Source organism: Oncorhynchus masou, chromosome 13, assembly GCF_036934945.1.
Source record: "Oncorhynchus masou masou isolate Uvic2021 chromosome 13, UVic_Omas_1.1, whole genome shotgun sequence".
NCBI lineage: Eukaryota > Metazoa > Chordata > Actinopteri > Salmoniformes > Salmonidae > Oncorhynchus > Oncorhynchus masou.
The window spans coordinates 10,034,717-10,050,376 of NC_088224.1; the positions used below are offsets into that span (position 1 = coordinate 10,034,717).

The 15,660-nt window shown below is 47.3% G+C and overlaps 1 protein-coding gene across 2 annotated transcripts; it reads right to left on the bottom strand.

Annotated features, from left to right (window-relative positions):
• Positions 1-1,854: 1,854 nt before the first annotated feature.
• On the bottom strand, positions 1,855-14,463 carry tmem200b (transmembrane protein 200B). 2 transcript variants are annotated; one of them, XM_064982893.1, is made up of 2 exons: positions 14,373-14,463; positions 1,855-4,316 (listed from the first exon to the last, which is right to left on the bottom strand). In XM_064982893.1, the coding sequence occupies exon 2, from the start codon at positions 4,282-4,284 to the stop codon at positions 2,944-2,946; it is 1,341 nt and encodes a 446-aa protein (XP_064838965.1). In that variant the 5' UTR covers positions 4,285-4,316; positions 14,373-14,463; the 3' UTR covers positions 1,855-2,943. The 2 variants fall into 2 exon arrangements, with proteins under 2 accessions (XP_064838965.1, XP_064838964.1); XM_064982892.1 differs by having other exon boundaries at positions 14,043-14,430.
• Positions 14,464-15,660: the final 1,197 nt, after the last annotated feature.

Below are 15,660 nucleotides of genomic sequence, written 5' to 3' on the forward strand. Positions count from 1 at the left end.
GGTCAGACACAGACGATAATTGTTCTGTCAGACCTACTGATATTGCTTGGTAATACATTTAGAACACAAATTGTCACACTGACATGGCATAAAAAACAGGCAACACTGACGAGAGAGAGAGAGAGACTGTGGCATTGAACATACAATAGAGCCTTCTCTCCACATCAGCCTGTGTGTGTGTGTGTGTGTGTGTGTGTGTGTGTGTGTGTGTGTGTGTGTGCGTGCGTGCGTGCGTGCGTGCGTGTGTGCGTGTGCGTGTGTGTCTTGTCCGAAGGGAACCAGACATGTCTTAATCACATAGCCCCACACACCCCAACTGCATGCTAAAACATTGATAATTTCATTCCACTAAATCAAACAGACTGAGACAGTGCTGTCCTCCATTCCCTCACCTCTTTTGGACGAAGAAAGGGGTGACCCCTCCTCGTAAACATTAGGCCTGCGTCCCAAATGGAACCCTAGTCCTTATACAGAACACTAATAGGGTGTCATTTGGGACGAACACAAGACGCACTCTGAGAAGGAAGCAGTGAGAGAATCAACAGGCCGGTAGACAGGAGGGAGGGCTTTCTCCTCACCGCTGATTCCCACTGGTGGACTACCTGGGGATGCATCTCAAACAGCACCCTATTCCCTATGCCAGGACTCCCCAACCCTGTTCCTGGAGACATACCCACTTGTAGTGAAATTCTACTGGACGGTAACTCTCCAGGAACAGGGTTGGAGTTAAAACCTACTGGACGGTATCTCTCCAGGAACAGGGTTGGAGTTAAAACCTACTGGACGGTAACTCTCCAGGAACAGGGTTGGAGTTAAAACCTACTGGACGGTATCTCTCCAGGAACAGGGTTGGAGTTAAAACCTACTGGACGGTAACTCTCCAGGAACAGGGTTGGAGTTAAAACCTACTGGATGGTATCTCTCCAGGAACAGGGTTGGAGTTAAAACCTACAGGACGGTAACTCTCCAGGAACAGGGTTGGAGTTAAAACCTACAGGATGGTATCTCTCCAGGAACAGGGTTGGAGTTAAAACCTACTGGATGGTATCTCTCCAGGAACAGGGTTGGAGTTAAAACCTACAGGACGGTAACTCTCCAGGAACAGGGTTGGAGTTAAAACCTACAGGACGGTAACTCTCCAGGAACAGGGTTGGAGTTAAAACCTACTGGATGGTATCTCTCCAGGAACAGGGTTGGAGTTAAAACCTACTGGACGGTATCTCTCCAGGAACAGGGTTGGAGTTAAAACCTACTGGACGGTATCTCTCCAGGAACAGGGTTGGAGTTAAAACCTACTGGATGGTATCTCTATATGAACAGGGTCGGAGTTAAAACCTACTGGATGGTATCTCCAGGAACAGGGTTGGAGTTAAAACTTACAGGATGGTAACTCTCCAGGAACAGGGTTGGAGTTAAAACCTACAGGATGGTAACTCTCCAGAAACAGGGTTGGAGTTAAAACCTACTGGATGGTATCTCTATATAAACAGGGTCGGAGTTAAAACCTACTGGACGGTAACTCTCCAGGAACAGGGTTGGAGTTAAAACCTACTGGATGGTATCTCCAGGAACAGGGTTGGAGTTAAAACTTACAGGACGGTAACTCTCCAGAAACAGGGTTGGAGTTAAAACCTACTGGATGGTATCTCTATATGAACAGGGTCGGAGTTAAAACCTACTGGACGGTAACTCTCCAGGAACAGGGTTGGAGAGCCCTGCCCTATACAGACCACTACTTTTGACCAGAGCCCTATGAGTGCAGGTCAAGAGTAGTGCACTATATAGGGAATAGGGTGTAATTTGGGACACAACCTTGGTAATAACCAGGAGAAGGACAGCAAACGGACAACATAGTACGTGAAGGGATTTATTACCCATTCATAAGCCCTACATAACCCATTCATAAGCCCTACATAACCCATTCATAAGCCCTACATAACCCATTCATAAGCTCTACATAACCCATTCATAAGCCCTACATAACCCATTCATAAGCCCTACATAACCCATTCATAAGCCCTATATAACCCATTCATAAGCCCTACATAACCCATTCATAAGCCCTACATAACCCATTCATAAGCCCTACATAACCCATTCATAAGCCCTACATAACCCATTAACAAGCACTACATAATACTTAATCAATGCTTATGTACTGTTTATGAATGTGTAATGAAGTCTTTATGTAGGTAACCTTCAAATAAAGTGTTATCAACCTCATTAACTGTGTGTTTATCTGATCCACAGCCAATTAAAGCATTACTCTGCATAACTATGTAGATTACACATGACATCTCTATCATCATGCACTTGTTTTGGTCTATGGAACATGTGTTTTATTTGACTAGCTGTTATCAGAAGCACATGATGAGTAGATTGGGTTTTAAATAGATTACACAGTGAAGACAGTCCCTCGTTAGAATGCGTTTTCCACCTCACACATTCGGATGTGCTTGTTGTGTCCTGGAAACAAGCAATGCCTTGGCAATGAAAGACAAATTGATTCCTTCAGTGTTGCCAAGTGTCAAGCCGAACTGCCACCCAGTAAACAGACTGGGAAATGTCTCCAACTTATCTTTGACAGCATGGAGTATTGTACCCCTCTTGAAACAGAATGTCTGCCAAACTGATCCAATTGGTCTGCAGTTGTGTTTATATATCCACGCCATGGGAAGTCCGAGAAACAAGGTTTCTAAAAGGTTTGTACCTTCAAATTTGGAAACTGCTCGACACTGTGGAGAGGAATTCGGTGTCGTACATAGAAGGGTTTCTCGGTTTCAGGAGTCAGTGAAAACAGTTATAATCCAACGGAAAAAGACCCTACTCCTGGTAGTCGATATATCAGCATCCATGAGGGTCTTTCTTTATAAGCTGCTTTTAAAAAACAGACAGAGGACCCTGATATGGGGCCTTATTGAGATATGGGACCTTTACTGGCTCTCATTGGAAAGGCCCTGAGCCGAAACTCTTATCCCACTGAGAACACTGCTGCTCCAACTGGTCTAGCAGTCTGTCCACCGAGTCCTCCTTATTGTCCAGCTTCAGGTACCTGCGGGCACAGCCCAGGTCTAACCGGGGCCAGCTGCGATGCTTCTGTTCCTCTACGGGGGTGAGCTCCGGGGTCTCCACACATCCAACCATGTTCACACAAACGTCCAAGCTGCGCTCCCTCCACGTGGGCTTGTGCTGCACTATCTGTGGGTCCGCCCCAGGTCCTCCGGGTCGCATGGCCCCTTCCTGTAGACGTAGTACAGTCTGGGGCCCGTAGGGGCCTGGGTTAGTCCTGTAGCTAAGACTGTAGGAGCGCCTGGGAAGCATGGCTGTGACCTCCGACCTCTCCCAGTCGTCCCCTCCCAGAGTGGACAGGGAGCTGGCTGACACCAGACAGTTGTGGAGCTTAAAGAGGTGAGCGGGCTGGGGGTCCGGGCCGGAGCCTCCTACGCCTGGCTCACCACCGCCCCACAGCGTGTTGAAGTCCGTCTTGCTGGAGTTGCAGGAGTTGGAATGGGAGGAGTGGAGGGAAGGGGTGGAGGCTGACTCCTGGTGGTGTAGAGCCTCCGTCTGTACGGTGGCCTGCTGGTACGTATAGTCAGCCCTCTCCTCCTCCTCCCTGCTGTCTCTGGTCGTCTGCAGCAGGGGCTCTGAGCTGGCCAGCTGCTGCAGACAGAGGATGTTAAGGTGGGTGGCAGGCAGACTGCTCACCCACTGGTAGTGTCTGGCCATGGAGTTGGCTGCTGCCATGTCTGAGAGGTCGGCCGAGGGCACGGCCGCCGACACCGAACAGATGACGCTCTGCATCTGGGCCAGCAGCATCTGGGTCTCCCTGTCGCGGTTCTCGTACAGCACCGTGTTGGCACAGATGAGGATGAACAGCCCCACGCCCATGATGACTGGTCCCAGGAGCTTCATTCGCTCACTGTGGATCAGACTGGCCGTGGTCAGGAGGCTCTTAGCCCCCAGGTTCCAACCGGATGACTGGGGCTCAGAGACACCCTTACCTCTACCTCCTGCTGCTCTGTCCACAGAACCTTGTTGTCCAAGTCCAAGGAGCTGTGATGATCGGTGGGACCGGTAGGGCCAGTACCCAGCCACTGCCAGAGCCGTGCCCACCACCACCACAATGACCCCCAGCACGAGGAAGGCTCCTGGCACAGAGCGGATCCGCAGTTTTCCTTGGATCAGGCCCTCCTTCTTTTTCCGGCCCCGCAGGCTGAAACCAGACATCCGTTGGCGTGGGGAAGGAGAACTTGGCGTTGGGCCCCCGGCCTTCTGGGACTTCATGGTGCGACTCGGTCCAGCGCCCTACCGGAACACTGTGGAAGAACAGCAGGTTAATAGAAGAGACTACTAACGTGGCTTCTGCTTCCTGTATAGTTTTATACTGTTGTTGATATTCTCTCTCTCTCTCTCTCTCTCTCTCTCTCTCTCTCTCTCTCTCTCTCTCTCTCTCTCTCTCTCTCTCTCTCTCTCTCTCTCTCTCTCTCTCTCTCTCTCTCTCTCTCTCTCTCTCTCTCTCTCTCTCTCTCTCTCTCTCTCTCTCTCTCTCTCTCTCTCTCTCTCTCTCTCTCTCTCTCTCTCTCTCTCTCTCTCTCTCTCTCTCTCTCTCTCTCTCTCTCTCTCTCTCTCTCTCTCTCTCTCTCTCTCTCTCTCTCTCTCTCTCTCTCTCTCTCTCTCTCTCTCTCTCTCTCTCTCTCTCTCTCTCTCTCTCTCTCTCTCTCTCTCTCTCTCTCTCTCTCTCTCTCTCTCTCTCTCTCTCTCTCTCTCTCTCTCTCTCTCTCTCTCTCTCTCTCTCTCTCTCTCTCTCTCTCTCTATGTAAAGTGTGTTGTGACCCCATGTTAAATGCACTTTAAATAAACTTAGACTTGACACTGCGGAAGCTGCACTGTATCCTGTAAACAATGAACTCCTTATCCTCGTAGAGACGATGATCATAGGTTCTGTTCTCCCTTTCATACTGCGGAAACTTTGTTGCTCTATTGTTCTACTGTAAAAACAGCTTCTCGGGTTTTTGATATGTCACACAACCAAATCTTTCCCTGTTGAAACACTTTGTTCAAAATGTTTTATATAAGAGGGAGATAATAAAAGGTATTTCGTTAATGTTTTTATTCCTTTGGAGATTAACAGATTTATTACCACGTTTTGCATCACAGCAAACTTATTTTTTCTCCATTTTAATCTTCACAGAAAATCATTAAAGTTAGATTTTTAACAAACCGTTCCAAACCTTTCATGTCGTTGGCGAGCTTGTAAATTGTAAAGGTACAAACAAAACCCGGGGAAAACACTCTCTCACGTGGCGTTCTACTTGAGTGCACACATGACCATAAACAAGGTGAAACAGCTTAAAACGCTTTAGCTGCAATTAAGCTGCTAAGCAAAAATTATTTTAAAACCTAGTGTCTCTAGTACCAAGATGATCTGATAACACTCAAAACACATGAAAGTCAAGTACATTTTTTAAAAACATTGATTCCTTGGGCCTCCCGAGTGAAGCAGCGGTCTAAGGTACTGAATCGCAGAGCTAGAGGAGTCACTACAGACCTTAGTGGAGCAACGGTCTAAGGTACTGAATCACAGAGCTAGAGGAGTGACTACAGACCTTAGTGGAGCAGCGGTCTAAGGTACTGAATCACAGAGCTAGAGGAGTGACTACAGACCTTAGTGGAGCAGCGGTCTAAGGTACTGAATCGCAGAGCTAGAGGAGTCACTACAGACCTTAGTGGAGCAACGGTCTAAGGTACTGAATCACAGAGCTAGAGGAGTCACTACAGACCTTAGTGGAGCAGCGGTCTAAGGTACTGAATCGCAGAGCTAGAGGAGTCACTACAGACCTTAGTGGAGCAGCGGTCTAAGGCACTGCATCGCAGAGCTAGAGGAGTCACTACAGACCTTAGTGGAGCAACGGTCTAAGGTACTGAATCACAGAGCTAGAGGAGTCACTACAGACCTTAGTGGAGGAGCGGTCTAAGGTACTGAATCACAGAGCTAGAGGAGTGACTACAGACCTTAGTGGAGCAGCGGTCTAAGGTACTGAATCACAGAGCTAGAGGAGTGACTACAGACCTTAGTGGAGCAGCGGTCTAAGGCACTGCATCGCAGAGCTAGAGGAGTGACTACAGACCTTAGTGGAGGAGCGGTCTAAGGTACTGAATCACAGAGCTAGAGGAGTCACTACAGACCTTAGTGGAGCAACGGTCTAAGGTACTGAATCACAGAGCTAGAGGAGTGACTACAGACCTTAGTGGAGCAGCGGTCTAAGGCACTGCATCGCAGAGCTAGAGGAGTCACTACAGACCTTAGTGGAGGAGCGGTCTAAGCACTGCATCGCAGAGCTAGAAGAGTCACTACAGACCTTAGTGGAGCAGCGGTCTAAGGTACTGAATCACAGAGCTAGAGGAGTCACTACAGACCTTAGTGGAGCAGCGGTCTAAGGTACTGAATCGCAGAGCTAGAGGAGTGACTACAGACCTTAGTGGAGGAGCGGTCTAAGGCACTGCATCGCAGAGCTAGAGGAGTCACTACAGACCTGGGTTTGATCCCGGGCTGTATGACAACCAGATGTGATTGGTAGTGCCATAGGGCGGTGCACAACTGGCCCAGCGTTGTCCGGGTTAGGGGAGGGTTTGGCCGGGGGGGCTTTACTTGGCTCTTCATGCTCTAGTGACTCCTTGTGGCAAGCCAGGCGCCTGCAGGCTGACCTCAGTCCGTCAGGTGAACAGTGTTTCCTCCGACACATTGATGCGGCTGGCTTCCGGGTTAAGCGGGAGGGTGTTAAGAAGCTTGATTTGGCGGGTCATGTTTCAGAGAACGCATGGCTCGACCTTCGCCTCCCGAGCCCGTTGGGGAGTTGCAGCGATGAGACCAGATCGAAATTGGAGAGAAAAAAAGGGCTAAAATACCAACAAAAATAAGAAAAACGTTAATTCCTTTGTCACACATAATCAACATGTCCTGTTCATTTAACAAAAAATATTCTGCATCCCAAATCTTACCGTATTCCATACAGTGTGTTTCTTTTGACCAGAGCCCTGTACAGTGAATAGAGGCACTTATTGTAGGCACCAACTCCTTATTGTAGACACCAACTCCTTATTGTAGACACCGACTCCTTATTGTAGACACCGACTCCTTATTGTTGGCACCGACTCCTTATTGTTGGCACCGACTCCTTATTGTAGGCACCGACTCCTTATTGTAGGCACCGACTCCTTATTGTAGGCACCGACTCCTTATTGTAGGCACCGACTCCTTATTGTAGGCACCGACTCCTTATTGTAGGCACCGACTCCTTATTGTAGGCACCGACTCCTTATTGTAGGCACCGACTCCTTATTGTTGGCACCGACTCCTTATTGTAGGCACCGACTCCTTATTGTAGGCACCGACTCCTTATTGTAGGCACCGACTCCTTATTGTAGGCACCGACTCCTTATTGTAGGCACCGACTCCTTATTGTAGGCACCGACTCCTTATTGTAGGCACCGACTCCTTATTGTTGGCACCGACTCCTTATTGTTGGCACCGACACCTTATTGTTGGCACCGACTCCTTATTGTAGGCACCGACTCCTTATTGTAGGCACCGACTCCTTATTGTAGGCACCGACTCCTTATTGTAGGCACCGACTCCTTATTGTAGGCACCGACTCCTTATTGTAGGCACCGACTCCTTATTGTAGGCACCGACTCCTTATTGTAGGCACCAACTCCTTATTGTAGGCACCAACTCCTTATTGTAGGCACCAACTCCTCCATGGTTCATTAGACAAAGCCTATGGGAAATTAAAATAGAATCTTTGTGGGTTTTTTGGGATAAACGCCGAAAATGAGATCTTATACGTTTTGTTTTATGAGATCATCATCAGCTAACGTCACTTTTTGTGAATTTTGAGGCAATTTTGTCATTTAAAAAAAAAAAAACACAAAAAGACTTCATTGTCCATAAAAGTCATGTTACGTGACTGGTATTGTCTCATAGAACAAAATGTGTTAACCTCAGACCTTATTTTCTAAATGTATCCCAAAACCCCATTCTTTCCTCATTCCTTTTCCCCATAGGAATGGCTGAACAAACCAGAGGTAATTCGTTTCCACTGCAAGCGAACACGCTTTATAGGGTGTCGTTTGGACTCAGCCTCACTGTGTGGCCAGATAACACAGAGAAAAACAGCAACGCTGGACTGAAATGGTAGAACTGGCACATGGTGAAGACATGTCTTTTCCACTGTTAGGTAAATATTCACACACAGAGACAGACGGGGGCCACGGGGCCACATCCTTTGGCTTGAGTTCATCAAAGCACTTTAGATATGGTTTAGAATGAATGATGAAACCCGGCACAACTTCATAGGCTCCGCACTGGTCTCCCAAAGGACTTCTTTAGTCATAAACTATATGTAAATGAAGTGGCAGAGTCTGGTAGCAGCAGTTGTGATGTGTGTGTGTGTCTGTGTAGCATGAATGTGTATGTGTGTGTGTAGCATGAATGTGTATGTGTGTGTGTAGCATGAATGTGTATGTGTGTGTGTAGCATGAATGTGTATGTGTGTGTGTAGCATGAATGTGTATGTGTGTGCGTAGCATGAATGTGTATGTGTGTGTGTAGCATGAATGTGTATGTGTGTGTGTCTGTGTATTTCCAGTTCAAGTGTTCAGCAGTCTGAAGGCTTGTAGATAGAAACTGTCTCTGAGCCTGTTGGTATGACACATCATGCTCCGATACTGTCTGTCTGACGGTAATGGAGAGAACAACTCGTGGCTGGGATGTGTGGGGTCCTTGATGATGCTGCGTGCTTTCCTCAGGCATCGTTATGATTAGATGTCCTGGGTGGGTGGGAGCACGGTCCCAGTGATGGCCTGGGTGGGTGGGAGCACGGTCCCAGTGATGTCCTGGGTGGGTGGGAGCACGGTCCCAGTGATGTCCTGGGTGGGTGGGTGGGTGGGTGGGAGCACGGTCCCAGTGATGTCCTGGGTGGGTGGGAGCACGGTCCCAGTGATGTCCTGGGTGGGTGGGAGCACGGTCCCAGTGATGTCCTGGGTGGGTGGGAGCACGGTCCCAGTGATGTCCTGGGTGGGTGGGAGCACGGTCCCAGTGATGGCCTGGGTGGGTGGGTGGGAGCACGGTCCCAGTGATGTCCTGGGTGGGTGGGAGCACGGTCCCAGTGATGTCCTGGGTCATCTGCACCACCCACTGGAGGGCCTTGCGGTCGTGGAATGAATAATTCCCGTACCAGGCCGCGATGCAACCTGTCAGGAGACTCTCAATGGCGCAGTGGTAGTATTTGGAGAGGACCGGGGTGACATGCTGAATTTCTTCAGCCGCCTTAGGAAGTAGAGATGGTGTTGCGTCCTGTTGACAAGAGTGGTGGTATTGTCGGTACATGACAAGTCTGCTGTGATGTGGACACCGAGGAACTTAAAACTTGTGACTCTTTCTACTGCAGTCCCATTGATATGGAGTCTCAGAGCGAGGGTACTAGAGTCTTCAGAGCGAGGGGACTGGAGTCTTCAGAGCGAGGGTACTGGAGTCTCAGAGCGAGGGTACTGGAGTCTCAGAGCGAGGGTACTGGAGTCTTCAGAGCGAGGGTACTGGAGTCTCAGAGCGAGGGTACTGGAGTCTTCAGAGCGAGGGTACTGGAGTCTTCAGAGCGAGGGTACTGGAGTCTTCAGAGCGAGGGTACTGGAGTCTCAGAGCGAGGGTACTGGAGTCTTCAGAGCGAGGGTACTGGAGTCTTCAGAGCGAGGGTACTGGAGTCTTCAGAGCGAGGGGACTGGAGTCTTCAGAGCGAGGGACTGGAGTCTTCAGAGCGAGGGGACTGGAGTCTTCAGAGCGAGGGTACTGGAGTCTTCAGAGCGAGGGTACTGGAGTCTTCAGAGCGAGGGTACTGGAGTCTTCAGAGCGAGGGTACTGGAGTCTTCAGAGCGAGGGTACTGGAGTCTTCAGAGCGAGGGTACTGGAGTCTTCAGAGCGAGGGTACTGGAGTCTTCAGAGCGAGGGTACTGGAGTCTTCAGAGCGAGGGTACTGGAGTCTCAGAGCGAGGGTACTGGAGTCTCAGAGCGAGGGTACTGGAGTCTTCAGAGCGAGGGTACTGGAGTCTTCAGAGCGAGGGTACTGGAGTCTCAGAGCGAGGGTACTGGAGTCTTCAGAGCGAGGGTACTGGAGTCTTCAGAGCGAGGGTACTGGAGTCTCAGAGCGAGGGTACTGGAGTCTCAGAGCGAGGGTACTGGAGTCTTCAGAGCGAGATTACTGGAGTCTTCAGAGCGAGGGTACTGGAGTCTTCAGAGCGAGGGTACTGGAGTCTCAGAGCGAGGGTACTGGAGTCTTCAGAGCGAGATTACTGGAGTCTTCAGAGCGAGGGTACTGGAGTCTCAGAGCGAGGGTACTGGAGTCTTCAGAGCGAGGGTACTGGAGTCTTCAGAGCGAGGGTACTGGAGTCTTCAGAGCGAGGGTACTGGAGTCTTCAGAGCGAGGGTACTGGAGTCTCAGAGCGAGGGTACTGGAGTCTCAGAGTGAGGGTACTGGAGTCTTCAGAGCGAGGGTACTGGAGTCTTCAGAGCGAGGGTACTGGAGTCTTCAGAGCGAGGGTACTGGAGTCTTCAGAGCGAGGGTACTGGAGTCTTCAGAGCGAGGGTACTGGAGTCTCTGAGCGAGGGTACTGGAGTCTTCAGAGCGAGGGTACTGGAGTCTTCAGAGCGAGGGTAGTCCCTACTGTGGCATGTAATTTACAACACTACTTTGAATCCCATCCTCATTTAGTTTGGCTTATTTGACCTCAGTGGAGACGCAAGGCTGTTTTTGACAGCCACTACATCCTAAATGGCACCCTAATGCACTATAAATGGAATAGGGTGCAATTTGGGACACACCAAAACAGCAATTAAGTTCAGTCAGAGATGTGGATCAGAATTCAGTTTTTAATTTTCTATTTAGGCCCTGTGCGCACTCAGATTGTACAACACATTAAGGCCCTGTGCACACTCAGATTGTACAACACATTAAGGCCCTGTGCACACTCAGGATGTGCAACACATTTGACACAATAATTGTGATGCAACAGAGAGTTTGGTATGAACCAAGATGTCTACAAAATCATTGTTTCCACAATGTTTGTGTAGGGCCTAATAATTTTTTTTGTGTAGAAAAACAACCATTGTGTAAAATGAGTTAAACTTGTGTCCAGACCAGAGAGTTTCAGGTTCAAATGCCATCTGGGTGATCTGGATAGTTAAAGATGCACTATGCAGAAATCTCTCCACCATTTCCTGGTTGTTAAAATTCTAATAGTTCACCTAATTTTAGTTTATGTGACAAAACAAGCAAGTATAGTTTAGAGCACTATTGTACCATCTAAAACTCTGTGAAATATATTTTCCATAAGCAAAAATATTGTATTTTCAGCTGTTTGAAGCTGGTGTACAAAACCTAAAGTAAAAGACGCAAAAACAAAACATTAGGACGGGAATTGTAGAAATAGAGCACATAGAATAGCGCTACCGCTTCTTAGACGTGCGTTCATTGAGAATGCCAGATCTATAACTAACATTTCTACGTGAATTTGGTCTGGTTACCCAAAAGTGTACATATAGCAGCTTTAAAATAATGTACGGCTACTAATTCCACTCTCACTGGGAATAGTTCCCTGGCTGCGTGGAGAAAGAACATTCACTCTAGTTGCCTGGCTACCTGGAGCAAAAACATTCCCTCTAGTTGCCTGGCTTCCCTGGAGCAAAAACATTCCCTCTAGTTGCCTGGCTACCTGGAGCAAAAACATTCCCTCTAGTTGCCTGGCTACCTGGAGCAAGAACATTCCCTCTAGTTGCCTGGCTACCTGGAGCAAGAACATTCCCTCTAGTTGCCTGGCTACCTGGAGCAAGAACATTCCCTCTAGTTGCCTGGCTACCTGGAGCAAAAACATTCCCTCTAGTTGCCTGGCTACCTGGAGCAAGAACATTCCTTCTCGTTGCCTGGCTACCTGGAGCAAAAACATTCCCTCGTGTTGCCTGGCTGCCTGAAGCAAAAACATTCCCTCGTGTTGCCTGGCTACCTGGAGCAAAAACATTCCCTCGTGTTGCCTGGCTACCTGGAGCAAAAACATTCCCTCTAGTTGCCTGGCTACTAGGAGCAAGAACATTCCCTCTAGTTGCCTGGCTACCTGGAGCAAGAACATTCCTTCTCGTTGCTTGGCTACCTGGAGCAAAAACATTCCCTCTAGTTGCCTGGCTACCTGGAGCAAAAACATTCCCTCTAGTTGCCTGGCTACTAGGAGCAAGAACATTCCCTCGTGTTGCCTGGCTGCCTGGAGCAAGAACATTCCCTCTAGTTGCCTGGCTGCCTGGAGCAAAAACATTCCCTCTAGTTGCCTGGCTACCTGGAGCAAGAACATTCCCTCTAGTTGCCTGGCTACCTGGAGCAAGAACATTCCCTCTAGTTGCCTGGCTACCAGGAGCAAGAACATTCCCTCTTGTTGCCTGGCTACCTGGAGCAAGAACATTCCCTCGTGTTGCCTGGCTACCTGGAGCAAGAACATTCCCTCTAGTTGCCTGGCTACCAGGAGCAAAAACATTCCCTCTTGTTGCCTGGCTGCCTGGAGCAAAAACATTCCCTCTAGTTGCCTGGCTGCCTGGAGCAAAAACATTCCCTCTAGTTGCCTGGCTACCTGGAGCAAGAACATTCCCTCGTGTTGCCTGGCTACCTGGAGCAAGAACATTCCCTCTAGTTGCCTGGCTACCAGGAGCAAAAACATTCCCTCTTGTTGCCTGGCCGCCTGGAGCAAAAACATTCCCTCTAGTTGCCTGGCTACCTGGAGCAAAAACATTCCCTCTAGTTGCCTGGCTGCCTGAAGCAAGAACATTCCCTCTAGTTGCTTGGCTACCTGAAGCAAAAACATTCCCTCGTGTTGCCTGGCTGCCTGAAGCAAGAACATTCCCTCTACTCATATGGCCACTGATCATAAATGAGTGAGGCAAACCAGACCTCACCTTTCATTTGCTAGCTGTTTTTTCCACTCTCACTTTTAATGTGTCAGGAACAAGCAGTACTACATGGCAGTGGAATAAACTTAATATTTTGTTTAAATTATATAAGAGATGTATTAAGTTATATAATTATCAGGTAAAGTGACTTTGGTCCCAAGACAGCCTCTTATAGCAGGGAGAGAATAAGAACGTACCTTTGACAGTCCACTCTCAAAATGTAAGTCACGTGACCGTTTCTGCGTTTTTACTGTTTCTCTTAATTCCCCTCTTGGTAATCGACAAAACACTCAGGGCAATATTCTGCTACTGAATCCTGTTCCTAGGCATGTATGACGCACGGTAAATAATTATTTGGATGATTGCCAAGCTCATTGACTATGCAAAAGAGGTCCACATACTATTTAGGAGTAGGTCCATGCGTCGTGCTTGCAATATCTTTCCGTTATTATATTCATTGTTTATCTGCACTGATTAGCTTACAAATATTGCGTGCAAAACTCTATTATGCGCACTCCAAATGTACTATATAATACTCGACTACTTTATCAATTAACTGTATAATAATTGAGTACAATATACCTTGAAGACCCATATTGGGATCATGTTACAGATATCCAACCCCCCTTGCAAATAACGGTTTTATGTCGGTCGCGTCATAGCAGGCTACGGGGGAGAAAACGATGGAGCGCTGCTACATTCCTTCAGTCTCATTGTGCACTGGTCAGGGTTTGCGGGGAAAAATGTAATCTTGTTTTTATTCCCTCTAAATTACAGATCAAATCTCCCAAATATCATACAGTTGAAATAGGCTAATAGGTGAGGGGAAACCAGACAGTGACAGCTTCACTGATTGTCTTGAACTTCAGTAGGTCCACGGTGTCAAAATATAATATTTTCCTACTGACCTACCAGAAAAGTCTACATTTAACGTGAATTGTCTGAAGTTGGCGCTCTCCTCCAAAGATTCCGCAACACTGTAACAATAATCTTTCCACAACCAGTTGAGTGATGATAGCCTACTTTTAAACGTTTATACCGGGGAAAGTTATAGCCTACTTGCCTTTGACGCAGAATTCTTCGGTTATATTCATTGTCCCCCGACACATATCGATACAGTATCGTTTGGTTTGTTCTGTCATGTAGCCTTAGGATCTTGTCCGTGAAGAAGCAATTTAATTTGCCTATAATTTAAACCAAAACTGAAGGATCAAGGATGAGTGTGGTTCTGCTGCTCGCCGTCTCCTATAAACTCTATCTCTTATTCAATACGTTTTCTAGATATCCTTGTCGTTCGTTACTGGGGAGGGAAAAAATGCATTTTCAAAAGCATTAGCCAAAAATGACGCTACATGTGGCCGCCCTCCTTACAAGACAGACCGAACATTCCCACCTCTACTTTTCTTTGACGCTTCCATTCCTTCTCCAGCCGTGATGCTATGCGCACTCCACTTCCGTGGAAATGGAGCAGTGGAGCAGGCTGCTCTTGAAGGATTATTCCATATGCGCACTGTTGACTGACTGACCGACGATCTTAATCGTAGCCAACCATTAGAAGTGGTCTCAAACATATTTAAATATGGAAGGCTAAACTCATTTATAATTGGTGGTCAAGTTGTTGTGCCTGGTAATTCGATCAGATTAATATGCCAATTTAGTATGGCCCTACAACTTTTTGTAATTAACTTTAATTGCTGCAATTGATGTGATAATTGAAACCAAAACATTGGAAGGGAATATATTTTATTTCCGTGGTTACTCATTGCTAATTACCATTGCTCGTGAGGACATTTCTGTTGGCATGAATACAGGACTGTCAAATTACTACTGCCATCTTGTGGCGAAACAGGGGCACATACCCCAACCTTTATGGTCCACCATAGAGCCCCACCGTGGAGATGTCATAACACCCATAAAACCTAGAGGTCAAACAGGGAAATGGTTCCAATTGTTTTTCCACCATTCAATAGAGGATTTTAGGAACACTTAAAATAAAGGGCTGTGTTTCATGTAGGCTTACCCTGGCGTGATGTATTGATAACCATGTAAATCTCTCTCGGAGAAGGTGACTTTAATATATTAGTCTATTTACTGATTCAAAAATGCTAATTAGCATCAAAAGTAGACCATGCAAAACTACTAATCCCTGCACATCAGTTCTGACAAATTTGCTAACAGGTATTTTGTCAATTTTAAACTTTCACCACAGTTCACAGAATTGTCCACTTAAAAGAAATTGAGCCAATTTATTCATTACTACATTTATGTTTGAAGCCTGAAATGTGGCAAAAGGTTGCAAAGTTCCTAGGGGGCCGAATACTTTCGCAAGGCACTGTATATATATATTATTATTATTAGATTCTTACCTTTGACTTGAGTCGGCAGTGTCATCCAGGTCTTGGCATTTATAATTTATTAATGATAGTCACATTAGCATTTCATTTTTTTGGGGGGGGGTATAAATACAGGCAAATATGTTGAAGTCACCTAGTCCTAGAGAGATTTACATGGTTATAAAAACCGCCACGCCAATTTAAGCCTACATGAAACACAGCCCTTATTTTAAAAAAGTGTTTCTAAAATCCCCCATGGGAACAATGGTGGAAAAACAATTGGAACCATTTCCCTTAATGACCGCTAGGTGTTATGGTATTATGACTCCAACTGTGGTACTCTATAAA

Coding starts and splice junctions, on each gene's coding strand:
- tmem200b (XM_064982893.1), bottom strand. CDS start 4,284: ATGAAGTCCCAGAAGGCCGGGGGCCCAACGCCAAGTTCTCCTTCCCCA.